At 35.2% G+C, this 16,176-nt stretch overlaps 3 protein-coding genes across 4 annotated transcripts in view; 1 reads left to right on the forward strand and 2 right to left on the reverse strand.

Annotated features, from left to right (window-relative positions):
- Nucleotides 1-1,090, forward strand: part of LOC135071957 (restin homolog) — a 52,998-nt gene extending 51,908 nt beyond the window's left edge. Inside the window, exon 18 of the mRNA XM_063965861.1 lies at nucleotides 624-1,090. Within this exon, the coding sequence (XP_063821931.1) occupies nucleotides 624-670 (47 nt within the window). The 3' untranslated portion in view covers nucleotides 671-1,090. The remainder of the gene's footprint in view (nucleotides 1-623) is intronic.
- Nucleotides 1-2,294, reverse strand: part of LOC135071956 (DNA-directed RNA polymerase II subunit RPB11) — a 212,472-nt gene extending 210,178 nt beyond the window's left edge. The window contains exons 1-4 of one of the 2 annotated variants that reach the window (XM_063965860.1): nucleotides 2,128-2,294; nucleotides 1,944-2,033; nucleotides 1,683-1,857; nucleotides 1,250-1,303 (exon numbers count right to left, since the gene is read on the reverse strand). In XM_063965860.1, the coding sequence (XP_063821930.1) occupies nucleotides 1,268-1,303; nucleotides 1,683-1,857; nucleotides 1,944-2,033; nucleotides 2,128-2,180 (354 nt within the window). In that variant the 5' untranslated portion in view covers nucleotides 2,181-2,294 and the 3' untranslated portion in view covers nucleotides 1,250-1,267. Of the gene's footprint in view, nucleotides 1-1,200; nucleotides 1,304-1,682; nucleotides 1,858-1,943; nucleotides 2,034-2,127 lie in introns of those variants that run through there. The other variant, XM_063965859.1, reaches the window with a different exon arrangement.
- Nucleotides 2,295-6,961: 4,667 nt separating this feature from the next.
- LOC135071961 (syntaxin-1A) overlaps nucleotides 6,962-16,176 on the reverse strand; it is a 58,802-nt gene continuing 49,587 nt past the window's right edge. The window contains exons 7-9 of the mRNA XM_063965867.1: nucleotides 16,003-16,113; nucleotides 10,281-10,394; nucleotides 6,962-7,662 (exon numbers count right to left, since the gene is read on the reverse strand). Of these exons, the coding sequence (XP_063821937.1) occupies nucleotides 10,317-10,394; nucleotides 16,003-16,113 (189 nt within the window). The 3' untranslated portion in view covers nucleotides 6,962-7,662; nucleotides 10,281-10,316. The remainder of the gene's footprint in view (nucleotides 7,663-10,280; nucleotides 10,395-16,002; nucleotides 16,114-16,176) is intronic.

The raw sequence follows: 16,176 nt of genomic DNA on the forward strand, positions 1-16,176 counted from the left end.
AAAAAATGCCTCCCACCTATGGGATCAATTAGACCAATTTTTATGGTTATAAAACCAAATAATGATCTCACGTGTCCTCTTTAACAGATGGATAGCGATTAATCCCAACTTAACAGTTTTATAGCCATAAAAGTTGGCTCTAGCGTAACTACCTATTTTTTGAAGAAGTGACTCTGGATCCTTCTAAAGACACATTTTTGTGGTAAAAACCTTTCCTTTAATGAAATGAAGGTCAGAACTAGGCTTTCAAACGGTGCCAATATTGGTGGGAAGTGGGGAAGCATACGTTTGAAAATGCTTGTCGCGGGAGGTGCGATTTATTTGATGTCGAGTGTATAATCAAAATCGGTTCAGCCAAACGCGATATAATCGTATCTCCGTTATATTTTTTGAAGTGGATTCGATACGGCAACCTGTATAGTATACATACATACTATGTTTTTTTCTATAGTATAAAGCTAAAAGAGAACGCGCAAAACAGGTTGCTTGTTTATCGTTTACAAAATAAAAGCAATTTGCTTTACTCAGATGTTTTACTAACTGCATTTTCAACTTAAAAACCGAATAGTTTCTAATAAACCACGTTTCCATTGGTAAACTTATGTGCTCTTTTTTTGTTTCAGTGTTCGGTCATGCAACAGAGAACTGTGATGAAGAAGAAACGTTTTAAGGATTATTTATTAATCATTTAGTTTTAATGTTACCGTTGTTGTTGTTTCTTGTTTCAGTAGGTATTAATTATTTATTAATATTTACCATTGCAATAGCATCAGTTATTCGCTAGTTTAATATTTTAAACAATGTTTGTAAATAAGAAGAATTGATCTTTTTATCATAAATTAAATATTTGCATGTTATTTTTATAGTAATCAGGTGAATGGTTTTTATTTTTTCATTTGCATTATCTGGCATAATGCACATTGAGAAAGATATAATTATGTAATCACATGGCACAAACTGATCTATTTCATCACAATCATGTTTTAACCTTATGTACAATTTGTACTACATACTTTTACTTCATAGCAATGAAAATGAACACCAAAATATTATAATCTTTTATAAGTAATAAAATTAATTTAATATAAAATGTGTTTCATTATTTAGCTAAAGGTCTTTTATGAAATCACAAATAGTTTTTACTCTCAAAAGTCATTAGTTGTTTATTTTTAGGAAGGTTTTTACAAATTACAAAAAATCTTGATTTATGCAAAATATGTATTTGATTATACCTAGTTCTTATATAATTATTCTAATTAATTCTAAATTAATCCAATCCTTCCTTCTTTTCTTTGATTGCTTCCTGAAACAATAATTATAAGATTTAAAACTTTCTTGTTCCATTTAAAGTAAAATAGAGAAACAAGCAGACCACTTGTGACCACGGACCACGGCTGCAGCATAGCAGCCGAAATGTCAAGCTGTGAGTGCATAATGTAACTCATATAACAATGTGCATGTTGGAACTAGAGTTTCTTTATTTTAATAATAATTTTATTAGGATAATAAACAGTATAAAAACGGAAAATAAAATAAATAACTAACCATTAAGCTCAAAGCCAGTGTTAAAATGGCATAAATATACAGTAATGTAAAAAATATAATAAAGCATTACTTATTCTAAACAAGTTTGTGAAACTTGGAAATAGTATTTCTTAAAATTATAAAATTTATTGGCCTACCTTGAATCTCTCTTCAAATAAAGACAGTTCAGATGTCAAATCAGTAATAGCGTTCATGAATGCTTCTTGTGGGGTATAGTCAGAGGTTGTTTGAATGCGCAGTACAAATTTGTGTTCCAACGGATGAGGTACTTTGTAGCCTGCAAAAAGTACCTTAGGATCCTTAAGCAGTTGGCTGCAACAATAACAAGAGATTGCAAATAATGCATTTAAACCAATCTCTATTTTGGATCAGTTTTATTTCATTAGAACATAACATACTGTCTGATCATGTTTCCGAGCGTGTGGTCTTCTTTGTTTACGGTAAATATCGCAGCATTGGTAACTTTGGTGTCCTCTTCTTTTTGTACTCTGAAAATGTAATGTTGTTAGATAGAAAATCAATGAAATCCAGTCATGATACAAACAAGAAGTAACAAAATGGAACTAAGCACCATGTACTCACTTCTTTTCTCCGTCATAAAGAAGGAACGATTCAAAGGTTGGCGGTGCATTCATTTTTGATCAGTAAATAGCAACAATCCTTGAAGAAATCTACTAAAATTGCGCACGAATAATACAACACCGCATTTATTTGGAAAAAAACGCCAATCCTGTCCAGCTGTCACTGTCATTATTTGACATTTTACTTTTTAATTTACTGAAATGTCAACCCTACAATGCTAAATTTAAAATGAGCTATAGATGACCCACGCTGAACTGTCCCGCCAAACTCAATGACAGGGGGGCGCTACCATCGTTCAACTATATGGTTTCCAACATGGCAAAAATCTGAACCAGCAATCCGGTATTGACGGTGGCGCCCCACTGTCAATGTCATCGACAGGACAGTCCAGTATTTTGGAACTATACTTGGTGGTCATTAGAAGAAAGGCTTTTTTAGTTTTTTCATTGCCAACCAAATAAATGATATATAGTTCCAAAATACTGAACTGTCCTATCGATGACATTGACAGCGGGGCGCCACCGTCAATACCGAATCGCTGGTTCCGATTTTTGCCATGTTGGAAACCATAAAGTTGAACGATGGTAGCGCCCCCCTGTCATTGAGTTTGGCGGGACAGTTCAGCGTGGGTCATCTATACTTCTTAAAATACAAAAACTCATCTATCATCCTTCATTATATCAGTACTTGATCTCATTTTGTAACTCGTATCACCTATAAACTTGAAAATGGCACAAATCAAGTCGACCTCGACGTGTATTGCCAACATCATCAAAAAAGAAGAAATACAAAAACCTACAAAATCCTTATCTGTGACAAAAACGAAGATTAGCCAATAGCGTGGCTTTGTGGTATAGGATTATTTTGCTCTATGGTTTAATGAAACGAGACGAGGCGCCAAAATTCAAATTTTACCGCATTTTTTACCTTAGGAATCAATACTGTAATGGCATTCTTATCCAGTTAACCTTTGGGCCAAAATAAAATTAGAGTAGACCATCGCACTCAACAGTACAAATGGCGATCTCAATTCCATGTTGTCTTTTTATTACTATTTGCAATTTTGTAAAGAAGAGATAAGATAGGCAAAAACGAAGAATTTTCTTAGTAGGTAATATGTGGTGGAATTAACTCGCTTGATGATCTAAGATTCAGAAGGCCTAAGATGCGCGCCGTGATAGGCGGTTTTCACGCCATCTTATATTTATAGTTATAACGGCGCGCATCTTAGGCCTACAGGACAGGGATTTATTTACATGAAAACGAAATTTTACAGCAGAAAACACCGTTTATTTTATAATTATGAGAGAATTTCAGATTGATAACCTACGTACAGAATATGACTATAAAACCAATCTAACTTGAATTTTACATTGTGTGTCCAGAATCTCACTGTTAATTTGTAATACAATACTTTAGTTATGATAGTTTAGTTTTCAGTGTTCCTTTATAAGAAGATTACAAGACAATTTATCATAAAGAGGGATACAATTTTAATATAAATTCTGAAATACTTATATAGGTACAAGAAACTTTCGTAGAACCATACTAAACTATGTATTTCAACATTTTCGTCTAAACTAAACAAATGTTATAAAGTAACACGATTTAAAATGAAATAATAGACTCTAATATTTTCAATGTTTCACATTATTTAACGTCAAGCAACATCAAATAGTTTGAAAGAACAAAGCACAATTTGAGGATACTTGTTAATTACGAACATTTAACTACAATCGAAGTCTAGCGACTCTACCAATAAACAATATTATAAGGTATACACGGCCACACTGCCAGTCCGCCAACGCCTTGCCACAATATTTACCCTTTAAGCGGGGAGCACAGGGATTCGAATACTTGAGTTGGTTGCTGATGTCCCTAAGCAGTGTGTTGGCAAAGGTTTACCGTTGACTACTGGCAATATGATCGGGTATACTAACAGTGGGTACAGCAATAAACTTGCGGGATTATTCAACGCAGCTGTTGGCATTGCTGTAATTTTGCTATGATACCAGCAACAGGTCATTTTTATGTAAAATTTTATATGCCAATCACACGGGCAGTCAGCCAGATTGCAATCACATAAGGTTTTAACAATCTTCTAGGTTTGTGAGAGATGATAATTCTATTTGGTGAGAGAGTTAAGTATTTGAAACTTTAAGTTTTAAAATGTGTCTAAGACGAAGTCACAATTGGTTACCCCATTTATCGTTAAACTGCTACAGTAAATTCTATATTATATTAATTTGTAAAGAATCAATAACACTTACAACAGTAGGATATTATAATATAATTGTTTAATGAGATTGCAAGATGACGTTTGCCGGTATCACAACAAATAAAGTAGGGGACACCCTACACGTATTATTAGGGTATTCTGCAGCAAGCAGAATGCTATGTTATAGGATACGCTTGCGGGGAATATATTTGCGAGATAAACAAACGTATAGATAGAACAGCCACACAAAATATAAATTCCTTTCTCATTTTAATAAATTGGAATTTATGGAATGTCCAAAACGCATGATTTTATTATCTTACAAATACATTTGAATGTTCGTTGTTTCTTAAATTCACAAGCATAATTTCCAGAAGATAATTAAACAGTTTTATTATGTATAAACAGTTACGGATCTACCGAATTGAATTTGATTATAAAGTCTAAATAGTGTTTCATAATTGATAGAGTTTACAAGGGTATATCTTCATTCATTATCATGTGAACAAAAACTGTCGAATAAGCTTAATAAACAGCACTGTTAGTTATGTATTTGGATTACGTTTAACACTTACTAGCTATCATCTGGTAATGTAATAAAACGCTATAAGAATTGACACATAAGTATATAAACTATACTAATTGTGTACTTATACAAAATTAGCAATCCAATCAACATTATGCAATACTATTGATTATGAAAATATCTATTTATGTTTCACGATAACATTGAGATTTGTTAGAACGCGCGTCTCGATCCGCACACGTGTGCCGCGGACGCTTGAACACGGGACCTCACTTATGTACACTAGTAACAGAAGGATTATAACTGCGATATTATTACGATTATCAGAATAAGAGATCATTGAAAGCTGACTAGAAGTTTGTTATGCCTACTCTAACACTTTATTTTACAAATAAACTCGAGCGGGGAGTCGGTCGTTGTAAGCGATCGCAACTCCCCTGCCGACTGCGGAAGCTTGCTCCGCGCGTTGTGCGAATGTTCTCGGAGAAGCCGAGCCCGTGGGCTCGCTCGCAGTGCGACACTGCGGCTCCTCCTACCATTACGATACATTGGTGTCAGGTACGCGGTCTCGCAACGAGACCAGTTAATCTTATACTAGAAATACGATGAGGTTAGATGCAACTAGCTAGTGTCAGCGCGATGACGTCGAGATGAGCGCGGGAGTGCGCGCCGAATGCAGGCTGCACTGGGCAAGGCGTCGCCGCTGGATGCCGACTAGGGATTGATCTCCAAAGCATCTTAGCGCAAGTCCATATTTAAACATTAAACGTAATTAATTCTAGAACACATCTTTGCATTCAGTCAGTTCTTAGAGGCTGTCTTAACTAAGAAATACAACAGCGAAATTCATTCAACGGCACATGGTGAATCATGTACGTAATTGACAACATTAGGTGGGAGTTTGGTCTGTACAGCCGTTATAGCCGTTGTAATTCGTACTCTAATACGCAAATTGCGTTTATTGCAGGTACTGGACTTCTCCGGGAGTCGGTGGCGCTATCTGCCTTGACGCCAATTTGAAGCTGTTTGATGCAGCAATTAATTTATTGAAAGGCAGCCTTGCGCTAAGAGTGCCGGAGTACTAATGCTGTCCAGGCGACAGTCCATCCCGACAGCCGCCCGCGGCGACGCCGGCCGGCAGCGAGGGGACTAGCGCCTGCTCGGAAGACAAGCAACAATTGACTGGCGAGTGGAATTGCGACTGACCTCACTTTATAATGAAGCTACCGAGAGAAAAGGTATCACCTAATTTCTCTACCGTTACGAAGGCAACTAGATGAAATCCTACATTTAAGGATAAAAATCTAATTATGCTATAAATGTTAAAATTAACATTGCTTCATATTCTTATATGCGGGACGCGGGGCGAGGGCAGGGCTTTAGTGCCGTTTTTCGCATCGCTCCTCTCAAATCCTTAATATCCACATTTCAACAATATGCCATTATGATGACTACTTTAAACCTTCGCAAATATCTTTTAATTATCATTAAATATAATTATTTTCTTATAGGAAAATGCTAATATAATGTTGGTGCTTAAATTTTCGAGTGAATTTTCTCTACGAAAATGTAAGTAATATTACAAACGTAAAATACTGTTCGATAACTATTATTATATTGCTGAAGACTGGTACCTCCAAATTTATTAAAAAATTTATCCTAGCTAAAACGGCTACATTATGTATCTTACTGTACAACGAAGAGCGTCTTAAAAGGTACGAAATTAAATTTCAATAATTCATCCAACTATAAATCTGATCGAAAAGCCCCAAATTTGTATGACTGTATTACTATATTGAAAAGTTTTTAAAGTACTCTTACTGTTTATTAAAAGTTACACTCACAATAACAATTCATTATATTATAAAGTTAACTAAACAACAACTGCATCTACTATCACACATTCGAAAGTTAAAACAATTTTACAATTGTAATCGAACATTATTGCTACGGCGTCGGCACGCCGGCGCGATATGCTGTGAGCGGGCGAAGCCGCCGGCCCCGGCTGCGCGGGGGCCAGCCGTGGGGCCCGGTGGGGCCAGTCTGCGTGCCAGGGAGGGCCGCGACAGCCGGGGCCGGCGCCTCGCGCGCAGGTTGCAACCTTACGGCTACACCACTCTTCCAAAATCAAACATTCGGCTGAACATCATACCTATTTTGGCGCAAGTAATCTCACTTGCAGTTACGCTGCGAATTACTCGTATAAGGTGAGGTAGAACCTTTCTTCCGTGTGTACCGCTGTACCGATTCGAATACTGATAACTTGTACTGTCTTTCTGCCCTTTAATATTACCCGTTTTAATTAAAGATCGTAGGTTTTGAAAATGCTACTATATGTTTTGCGTAGTTATATTATTTAAATATAGTAAATGACATTGTAGTTGTTGCATAAATATGATTAAGTGTCGTGTCTTTAGGCTGATTATAAGCTTCCACGCTTAGCTATGTTTACACTAATAATACGATTACTAATTCCGTCGGCGGATTTATCCGTTAAACGAATAGATTATTATCTGTAGATCTTTCAGTTATAAGAATAAATTCACGAAAACGGTCTAAGTATTGTTATTAATGTCTACATATTGTACTTACTAATTACATCATGGATTATTGCGTCTTAGAATAATTTGATTAAATGAACAGTATAAGCGAATGCTCATGATTTAACAACTGTAAGGTGGCAGAACGGGCCCTGATGGGTGGCGCCGCGCGGGACCGCGGGCGGGGGCTCCGAGCCAGGCAGAATGCAGGCACCGTTATGAATGCGACGATATTTCTTTGTTTCACTGTCCTGGAAACCAAATTTAATGTTCACTATAAAACTAGCAAAATAAACTTTCAAACGTATAATAAAATCTACTTACTTACATTCGAGTAATTAATAAATCTATCAATAAGGCTATGGAATACGTCTCTTACTGTAAAATTAAATAAGTCTAATATTGTATACTCGTCAGTTCTATCACGAGATCTAGCAACTGTATAGGGTCCAAATATCTGTTAAATTATGTATACTTTGCTGTATAATGTTGTCTGTATGTACCTAATTACAATATTACGTAAAAAACTTCCTAGTGAAATATGTCTACATTAGTAAGTCTGTAGTAAAAATATATAATTAATAAGAAAAATTAAATAAGGGTGCTAAAAGAGAAAATAATGTGGGGGTATAAAAGGGTTGTCTAATTTATACTTGCCATGTGTGTAGGAAGCAATATAATAATTTAGGCCCGTACTATGAGACAGAACCCAATTTCGAATCTACACTCAAAAATACATAAATTCAAAACCTTGTTATTGGGCTTGATACTGAAACCAATAACAGGCTTGAATAGGTTTAAGCAAGCTTGAGATTGAATCGAATTTTGAGATTTGTCTCAAAATACGGACCTTGGTTTATCATCTTCGACCAATAAGAAAAACCTATATGAAAATAATTATGTAATATAGTGACCTCAAATCAACTTGAACATTGTGTCATCCTAAGTTTATATTTTTGATCGAAGATTTGACTTCTGCATGCTGCTTCATTAAATGCGTGCTAAACATGAATGTAATTTTAATAACAATTGAAAGGATTCATTCAGCATTAATAATTGTATCAACAATTCAACATCATAATTATCTTCTTGACCTTAGATGTTCTGTGTTCATAAGTACTTTAATTTTAACAAAAAAACTACAATTATTCCGTGTTGTTACGTTTAAATTGTTTTTTCATAAATTAGACAACCCAAGAAAAAGAACTAAGTAAATACGCTAGACATCTTTATAAATACTACAAAATTCAAAAGGAAAATAGAGGTCTAGCGTAAATATTTAATAATAATTCTGCCTGATACCCCGGTTTTCCGAATACTGATGCAAGTAATCGACGAAGGCACTTGTTTATTTTATGGAATAAATAATGATTACAAATATACATAATATAAATACTGATGACAACAAAATCGTTTTAATAAATATTTGTAGTATAATCTGTCACTGTAATATTAATAAATTTGTATTATTTGATTCCTTTATGGCCCCATACTTATCTTTAATTTTCAGGGAACAGCAGCAAAAGGTACACAATAAATATGCTATCGATTATTCTCTTGGTGCCTCATAATTATTATATTAATTTCAAATCTGTGAATTCAATTTTATAGTAGGATTATAGTTTTATACTGACTGCCTCCAATCTCAATTAAATAATTTATTGTGCCTTATATTGCAGATAATTGAGTTGAGGCGTATCATTATAACTATAGCAACAGTCACAATGGAAACCAGGGTGTTTTATGAATAAAAAAATATATACTTCAATACACAAATAATATTAACTACAAAATCATGCATAGGGATAAAAAGATGTCTTATAAATATTATAACAATAAATACGTGAGTGTGAGTGAGGATATAATGCGAATATTGTTGAACCTGGCATTTATAAGACTTCTGCTACCACTTTAAGATTACAATTAAATCAGCATCTTACAAGGCCCTACTAGCTTTGGTCTTTATACACGTACATTCAAGTGTATTGGACCCATGCAAATTTCTATAACCAATCGAATTTCAATTACCGAAAAATACTTTTGGATCGAATCAATGCGCTTACTCATGTTCTGAAATGGCTCTAGATTTATGATTATGATTGTAAAACAACTGCCATCTACGCAATCGACATTGTAAACTAATATGCCGTTCTATGAAGCCCAGAATGGTACTCGTCAGTTCAAACCTGCCCCCGGTAATTAGAAGAACGTGTTATACACGTAGCCCGTCGCGATCAGGCCCAACACGAGTAGGCACACCATGATCATTATCTTCTTCTGCACAATGGACAAACACAACACGCATTAGTGACTAGTATTGGTTAGCGGGCGGCCGTGGGTGTCCGTTGCGTCCGAGAAACAGTTTCGTTATTGCAAACGTTTCGCCGTGCCGTTCCATTCACGACATAGCACATCAACTACAAGATTGGCATAGCTTCTTCTTCGTAAAAGCGAGTTGCCCAATCTGAAGCTGATAAGTGACTGCAAAATGTCGTGCATGACCACCATGTTTCTATTCAAAGAATTATAACACCTTCGACTCATCTGACTGATCATTTCTACAACAGAAATTATAATTGAATGGCTAAATTAACCATCAAAATTTAACCCAGTAGCAGAAAGGAGCAGCCTTAAAGTTATCTTAATTCCATTGAATAAGTGGAAGGGCCAGTTTGGCAGTTTGTTTTGGTCTGGCCCTTTCACGCAGAAATCTGGAGGTCTATGATTTCCAGTCAGTCCTAGATACTCACAGACTAGCACTGGCTGGAAATAGTATTAACACGGCGAAACAAGTCACAATTAAGCGTTACAAACTGGTTACTGTTCTCCAACGCCCGGCCCGCGCCCGCCCGCCGGAGCGAACAGTTACCTTTGAGCATTTAGCGGTCGGCACGCGAGCGGCCGCTCACATGAACATGCTGGATACGTAGCCGACGACGACCAGGCTCAGTATGAGCAGGCACACTAGGATCATGATCTTCTTCTGTTGGCGCCGAGCATGCAACAGTACGCTTTACACATATCCTCGACCAGAGACTACCGGTCTCTCATAAAAAACACAGTACATTTTAATACTCCGTACTCTTAAGTGCGTGCGTCATTTGCCTTGGAAGGTAAAAAAAAGAAATAAAATCGAAATAAAATAAATAAATGTAATCTTTCCAAATTATAAACATATTTACATCTCGAGTAAGGTTTACTGGTACATTTTATAAACGATTTGTAACACCCTTTCTTTTTAAGGGAAACTAACACTAATTATTAGGTTACTATAAAAAAAAAACTTTCGAGGTTTCAACGTAATTAAGTAAATTAACAATCGATAATATTGAAAATGGCATTAAAATTATATCTCACAGTCTTTTGATTAATTAAATGTGATAATAAGCTAATAGGGGACATTATTATAATGCTATGCCAACATTATTGAGCTAAACAGTTTATTTTATAATGATAAATAATAACATCAATAAGAGTAGGCGCACACCGTTGATTTTTCGTCGGCCGATAGTTTAGTCGGGCAGTTGATCAGTATGGGCATGTATGGGAGTGCGCACACTACGCCGATTCGTTTTGGCCGATTCTTCATACAATTAGAAATCGGGCACAACTATCGGCCAACTAAAAATCAACCGTGTGCGCCTACTCTAAGTATTCCATCACAGTTAGTAAAATATTAAACATGTGATAAATATGAATAAGGTACTGAATATACCATTTAACAAACAGTTATGTAAGAATTTGCGGAATAATTAATTATTGAAATGCTACTAATTAAATGCAATTGTATTTAAGAAGAAAAAGCCGTTTACACACATATTAATGAGTAAATACTATAAATATCTTAGAGATAAAAAACACTGTGACAATATTTTGCTCAGTTTATAAAACAGAAGGTTGTCGTCATAAATACTGCAAAAAAGTGTTTTTACTTTTTTAACGCGACGACACGCGACATAACGCTACGCAAAGTAACTGTAAAGACTACCGCAAATGCAACTCAATACTGTTGGTTGAGTCTATATTGTGGCAATTTATAACAATAATAAATAACCCGTTATGTGATATCGACGGCACTCGTTATGTAGCGTCGCGTCGCGTAAGTGTAGTTAACTACTTAAGACTCTCGCTATACGTTTAATATTCGATTTATTAACGACAGCCTCCGCAAAATATTGCTAATAAACAAGATGGCAGATGCCTGGTTGAAGTTACAAACTAAATATTATTCAACAGAAAATAAACAGATCTTAACTAGTACACCCCTCGAGTGTCACAATTCGTTATACCCGTCAATAATTAATTATCATCAACCTCTAGAACAGAGAATAGGCATTCTATAATTTTTTTGCTCTACATTTTCTTTGCAAACTTTATAAGGCATATAAATCAGAGTGATGACGTCACTTTACAGTCAAGCCTTTTATTTTATAAAATCGTTTCAGGCGTTATTCTGAAATCATAATTAGTTTCTCAATTATTTCTCTTAAAGCTCTGTGATGTTGTAGTAATGACAGAAAGTCAAAGTTCTTCAAAATAGTAGCTATCCTAATCTTTTTGCCTTATCTCTATTCGAAAGATTGACGTATTAATCTTCGGCAACGTGAATTCTTATCGATCCATAACATCGTCGAGTAACGAGAATTGTATGGAATTTAGATAGCGCCCTCTGGCGGTACGTTAACGCATCTTTGTTTCCATACAAACTCGCGTATAGTCGTTCGATATCAAGGACTAAGAAAAGCTTAAATGTACTAAGCATGTAAAAGTATGCATTGCAACAGGGTTTTTCTGCGAATAGCTATGTGCGTCTACTTTTTACTAACTAAGCAAATAATAAATCATTCGACAACTTAAATTAGGTAAAATACTGATTGCCGTTTAATTACCTCGTAAATTAATAAGGTTTCACCATTAGCCTGTTTCTGAATACTTGGTTTTATTTGAAGTCAGCCATTTTGTTATTTTTCTAGGACTCCATGAAATTAGAAAAGAGAGTTAATTGAAACTGAATAAAATGATAACTACAGAATCAATTTTAGTACGAGAGCCCACGACCAAAACCATGTGTCATAGCAATACGGCAAAAACCCTATAAAATCGTTAGATTGTATGATTCTGAACCCGACTAGGTGTGTAGTAACGGTCGAAAGTGTAGCAACTGAGTGGGAGGCCATTTCTGCTGTGTCAAAAAAAAAAGACAGTCGGTATTATAGCAATACGTCTGATAGTGAAAATGTACATAGATTTTATAATTGTATTACGAAAAAGTTTGTTTTCAGACATTTTGCGCGTAGCATATAGCCTGTGCGCATTTTTGAAAATGTCAACAAATTTAGCCGACCTGTATCATAGCAATACGGATAATTATTTTTTTTAACTTTTCGTATTGCTGCCATGATTACCAAAAACCTGTTTTCAGACACTTTAAGTGTATCAAAAAGTTGTATGATAGAGAAGGTGCTACACTTAATTTGTCTGATATAAATTTTTTGCACATGTGGACAACTTATTTTATTATGTCCAACAATTTTCAGACATATTGCTATGATACCGATCGGTAAAATTTGTTAACATTTTCAAAACGGTCTCAAAATTTAATGCGTTCACATTTCCGTCTGAAAATTGTTTTGTTCGCATCAAATAACCAAAATTTACTAATAAAAAAGATTTTCAGACGTATTGCTATGAGACATTTTTTTTGTCTCATTTTTAATTTTTTTAAGTGATTTTACGGGTTTGCGCTACACCACTAACGTCTGAAAATAATGTTTCCGGTATCTCAGAACTATCATTCAACTACAGTCTGCAAATCAGACATATTGCTATGATGCAGTTCGGTAAAATTCTTTGACAATTTTGAAAATTCGGTCAGATCAAACGCTACGCGGAAAATGTCTGATATTGGTATTTTCGAGTTCAGGATAATCGTATCTATCGATTTGATGCGGTTTTGGCCGTATTGCTATGAGACAAAAATTTTGGTCGTGGGCTCTCGTACTATTTGTAGTTTCAATTCAACAGAAAATAGATTAGAATAAATGTATCTTACTAAAACAAGCTTTATGATATTGTAATAAAGGTTACAAATTTTAAACTAACGATTTGTGTACTAGAAACGTGTGGTGCCCCCATTATTTGTGATTATTCTATCCCTTAACATAGGATTGTTTAATTAAATTTAAGTGTAGGTATAATTTATGTACACATAATTTTATCGTATATAGTAGCGCGATATATCCAACAAAGCTACATAATATATTGAAGATTAGGGACCTAATAAAATATCCTAAAGCACAATCAATTTATTGCACTTTACAATTATATTGTCTTTGTTTAATCTATCAGCCATAACGGCATTTGTTCAATAGCAATATTGATGAAACAAAACATGTATTATTAAATACACTAAATCTAATACATTCAGACTGTGTTATAAAACTAGTTAATAATTTCGTAATGTATTAAACAATTACTCTTGGACAATGTCAATGATATTTTATTATTATGGTAATAATATCTGTTTTAATGACTTGTGACAATTAAATCACCTCAGCCCCATTCCATAACACAGCCTATTTCAATGCCACATCGTACAATGCATAATGCTGTGGTCATGCATAAACTATGTAGACAATTGTTAACAAAAATGTCGCTGTATTAAAGAAATGCAAGCAACATCCATACGACTATGTTAATGGTATACAGACGAATGTACACGTTGTATTGTACGCGGCAACCAAGTGAATTCGTACTGTCCAGGTGTCGGCAGGGCCCGCTTAACTCAGCGAGGTCGCTAGCACTATTATTAATATAACCAGCGTTACGGACAGGCATATAATGATGAAGATTTTTTTCTGGAATGACAAAGGAGAAACGATAACAAAATAAAATCGCCGAAATGTGAGCATAATGACTACGGTGAAGCTAAAATAGGGGGTAAAATTACTACAATTTTAATGAATTTCGTTTTGTAATAAATTAATATGTCTAGCTACTATTAAAAGCATATGATTGGAAATAGTGCAAGAACAAGGCCGTTACACTAATCAAAATATTAAAAAAGTTATTTTAGTCATAACCTAAGGTAGGTCATGGGGATGACCTGACTAAGGCGAGACACAAGATAAAAAAAATATTAGGTGTCGAAAGGTCACCGGTGCCAATAATGAGTATTCTAAGTTCAAATTAGTATTTAGTTCACTCAATCGTCATTGCTAGATTCTGTTCTGTAACAGATACATACAGAAAACGTGTAATTTGCTTACTTGTTGTAGGTACAGAAAACTGTATGAGCATTGAGCAATGACTGGAACAACAAAGGTATTAAGTAGATAGAGATAGAATAAGTATATTTGTCATTTAGTGACAGAAAAACGAGAAGACAATTGCACGATTTCCAATCCTTATCTTGTTTAGCCATTTGATAAAGAAAAACAGGAAATTAAAAAAAATAGAAGCTTCATACTCAAAATAAAAGAATCAATAGCTTATTGGGAATCTTTCTAACTTGTTGTGTTAATAAAAGGATTTCAAAATACTATCTGAGCATTAATTCGATTCTAGCTAGAACTGAAAAACTCAAAAGATCTTGTATTCGGTTATCTTATTCATCATAACAACTGACGTATTTTCAAATAAGTAAATTACGCATTTGATTTTCTAATAATAACTGTAATACTGTATTGATTTGCAGTTTTGCACATAAATTCAAAACATTAATTTTAGACTATTGTGTAAGCTGTTATGATGCAAAAAGTTACTTCACCTGTAACCTCATTCATGCAATATCCACAACCACATCGAAAGCAAGGGTCCCTTTACCACAATGGTGTACAAAAAATAATACTGTTCGCTGAGTCTCGAAGATCTTTTAAATTTTCTGATTTTGTTGTTTAAACACACTGTCATTTCGTCAGCCATAGAATATGAACCAACCAGTGACATTATGGTTTATCACAAAACTAATAAACAAGCTCTAAAAATAGTGGGGTTTTTAAATGTACATAATTTACACTAAAGCCCGTCCAACGCGTCAAGGCGTTGTTTTCAGACGAACGAAACCACTGACCAATGGTTTAGCTAAAATTTTTAGCTTCATGTGGTCAATGATTTTAGTATCTGTGTTCGCCAAGCGCTATATTATGGCGGTAGAGCATTTGGTCCGACATATATGGCGTTATTTATGACGCATTTATGATGGGTGTGCAATGTGCATGAGCATAACTGAAAGCTGTGCGTTTTATAAAACATGCATTATATTTCATTTATAAGCGAACGGACCTTTTCGATTATACGCCGATGATCACAAAGACCACACGATGCAAACTTCGAACTCAAAATGCTTAGCATGCATGTAACTGATAAAAGGTATGAAGGAAACTTAAGACAAGAGACTTATAAAAGTTCGATAACTGATATAGCGGCAGATATAGCCTCAGGTTTTGGGTTACGCGTGGAAGCACCATATTCGAGTTCCCCGTAGCGTATGATAGATGTCTTGTTAGCTTCGTTTCTTCAGTGAAGTGTTTAGAGTCATAGTTCTGTTAGTGGTATCAACCCGTAAGCCTGGTGGGTCGTGGTTTCTTTACCTTTCGGGCTTTTTGGTACCAGCCGTAAGCCAGTTTGATATCGTGGTGGCCGGTGTCCACGTACTCGGCGGCTTGCGTGACATGATGCTCGACGCGATCTATCAGTTCGCCCTGCTCGCCTAAGGTAATGGCGCTGGGAGGGGGCGGGACGTATGCGGCCGATTGGTTCATACG

The sequence above is a fragment of the Ostrinia nubilalis genome, chromosome 5, assembly GCF_963855985.1.
Source record: "Ostrinia nubilalis chromosome 5, ilOstNubi1.1, whole genome shotgun sequence".
NCBI classification, from domain to species: domain Eukaryota; kingdom Metazoa; phylum Arthropoda; class Insecta; order Lepidoptera; family Crambidae; genus Ostrinia; species Ostrinia nubilalis.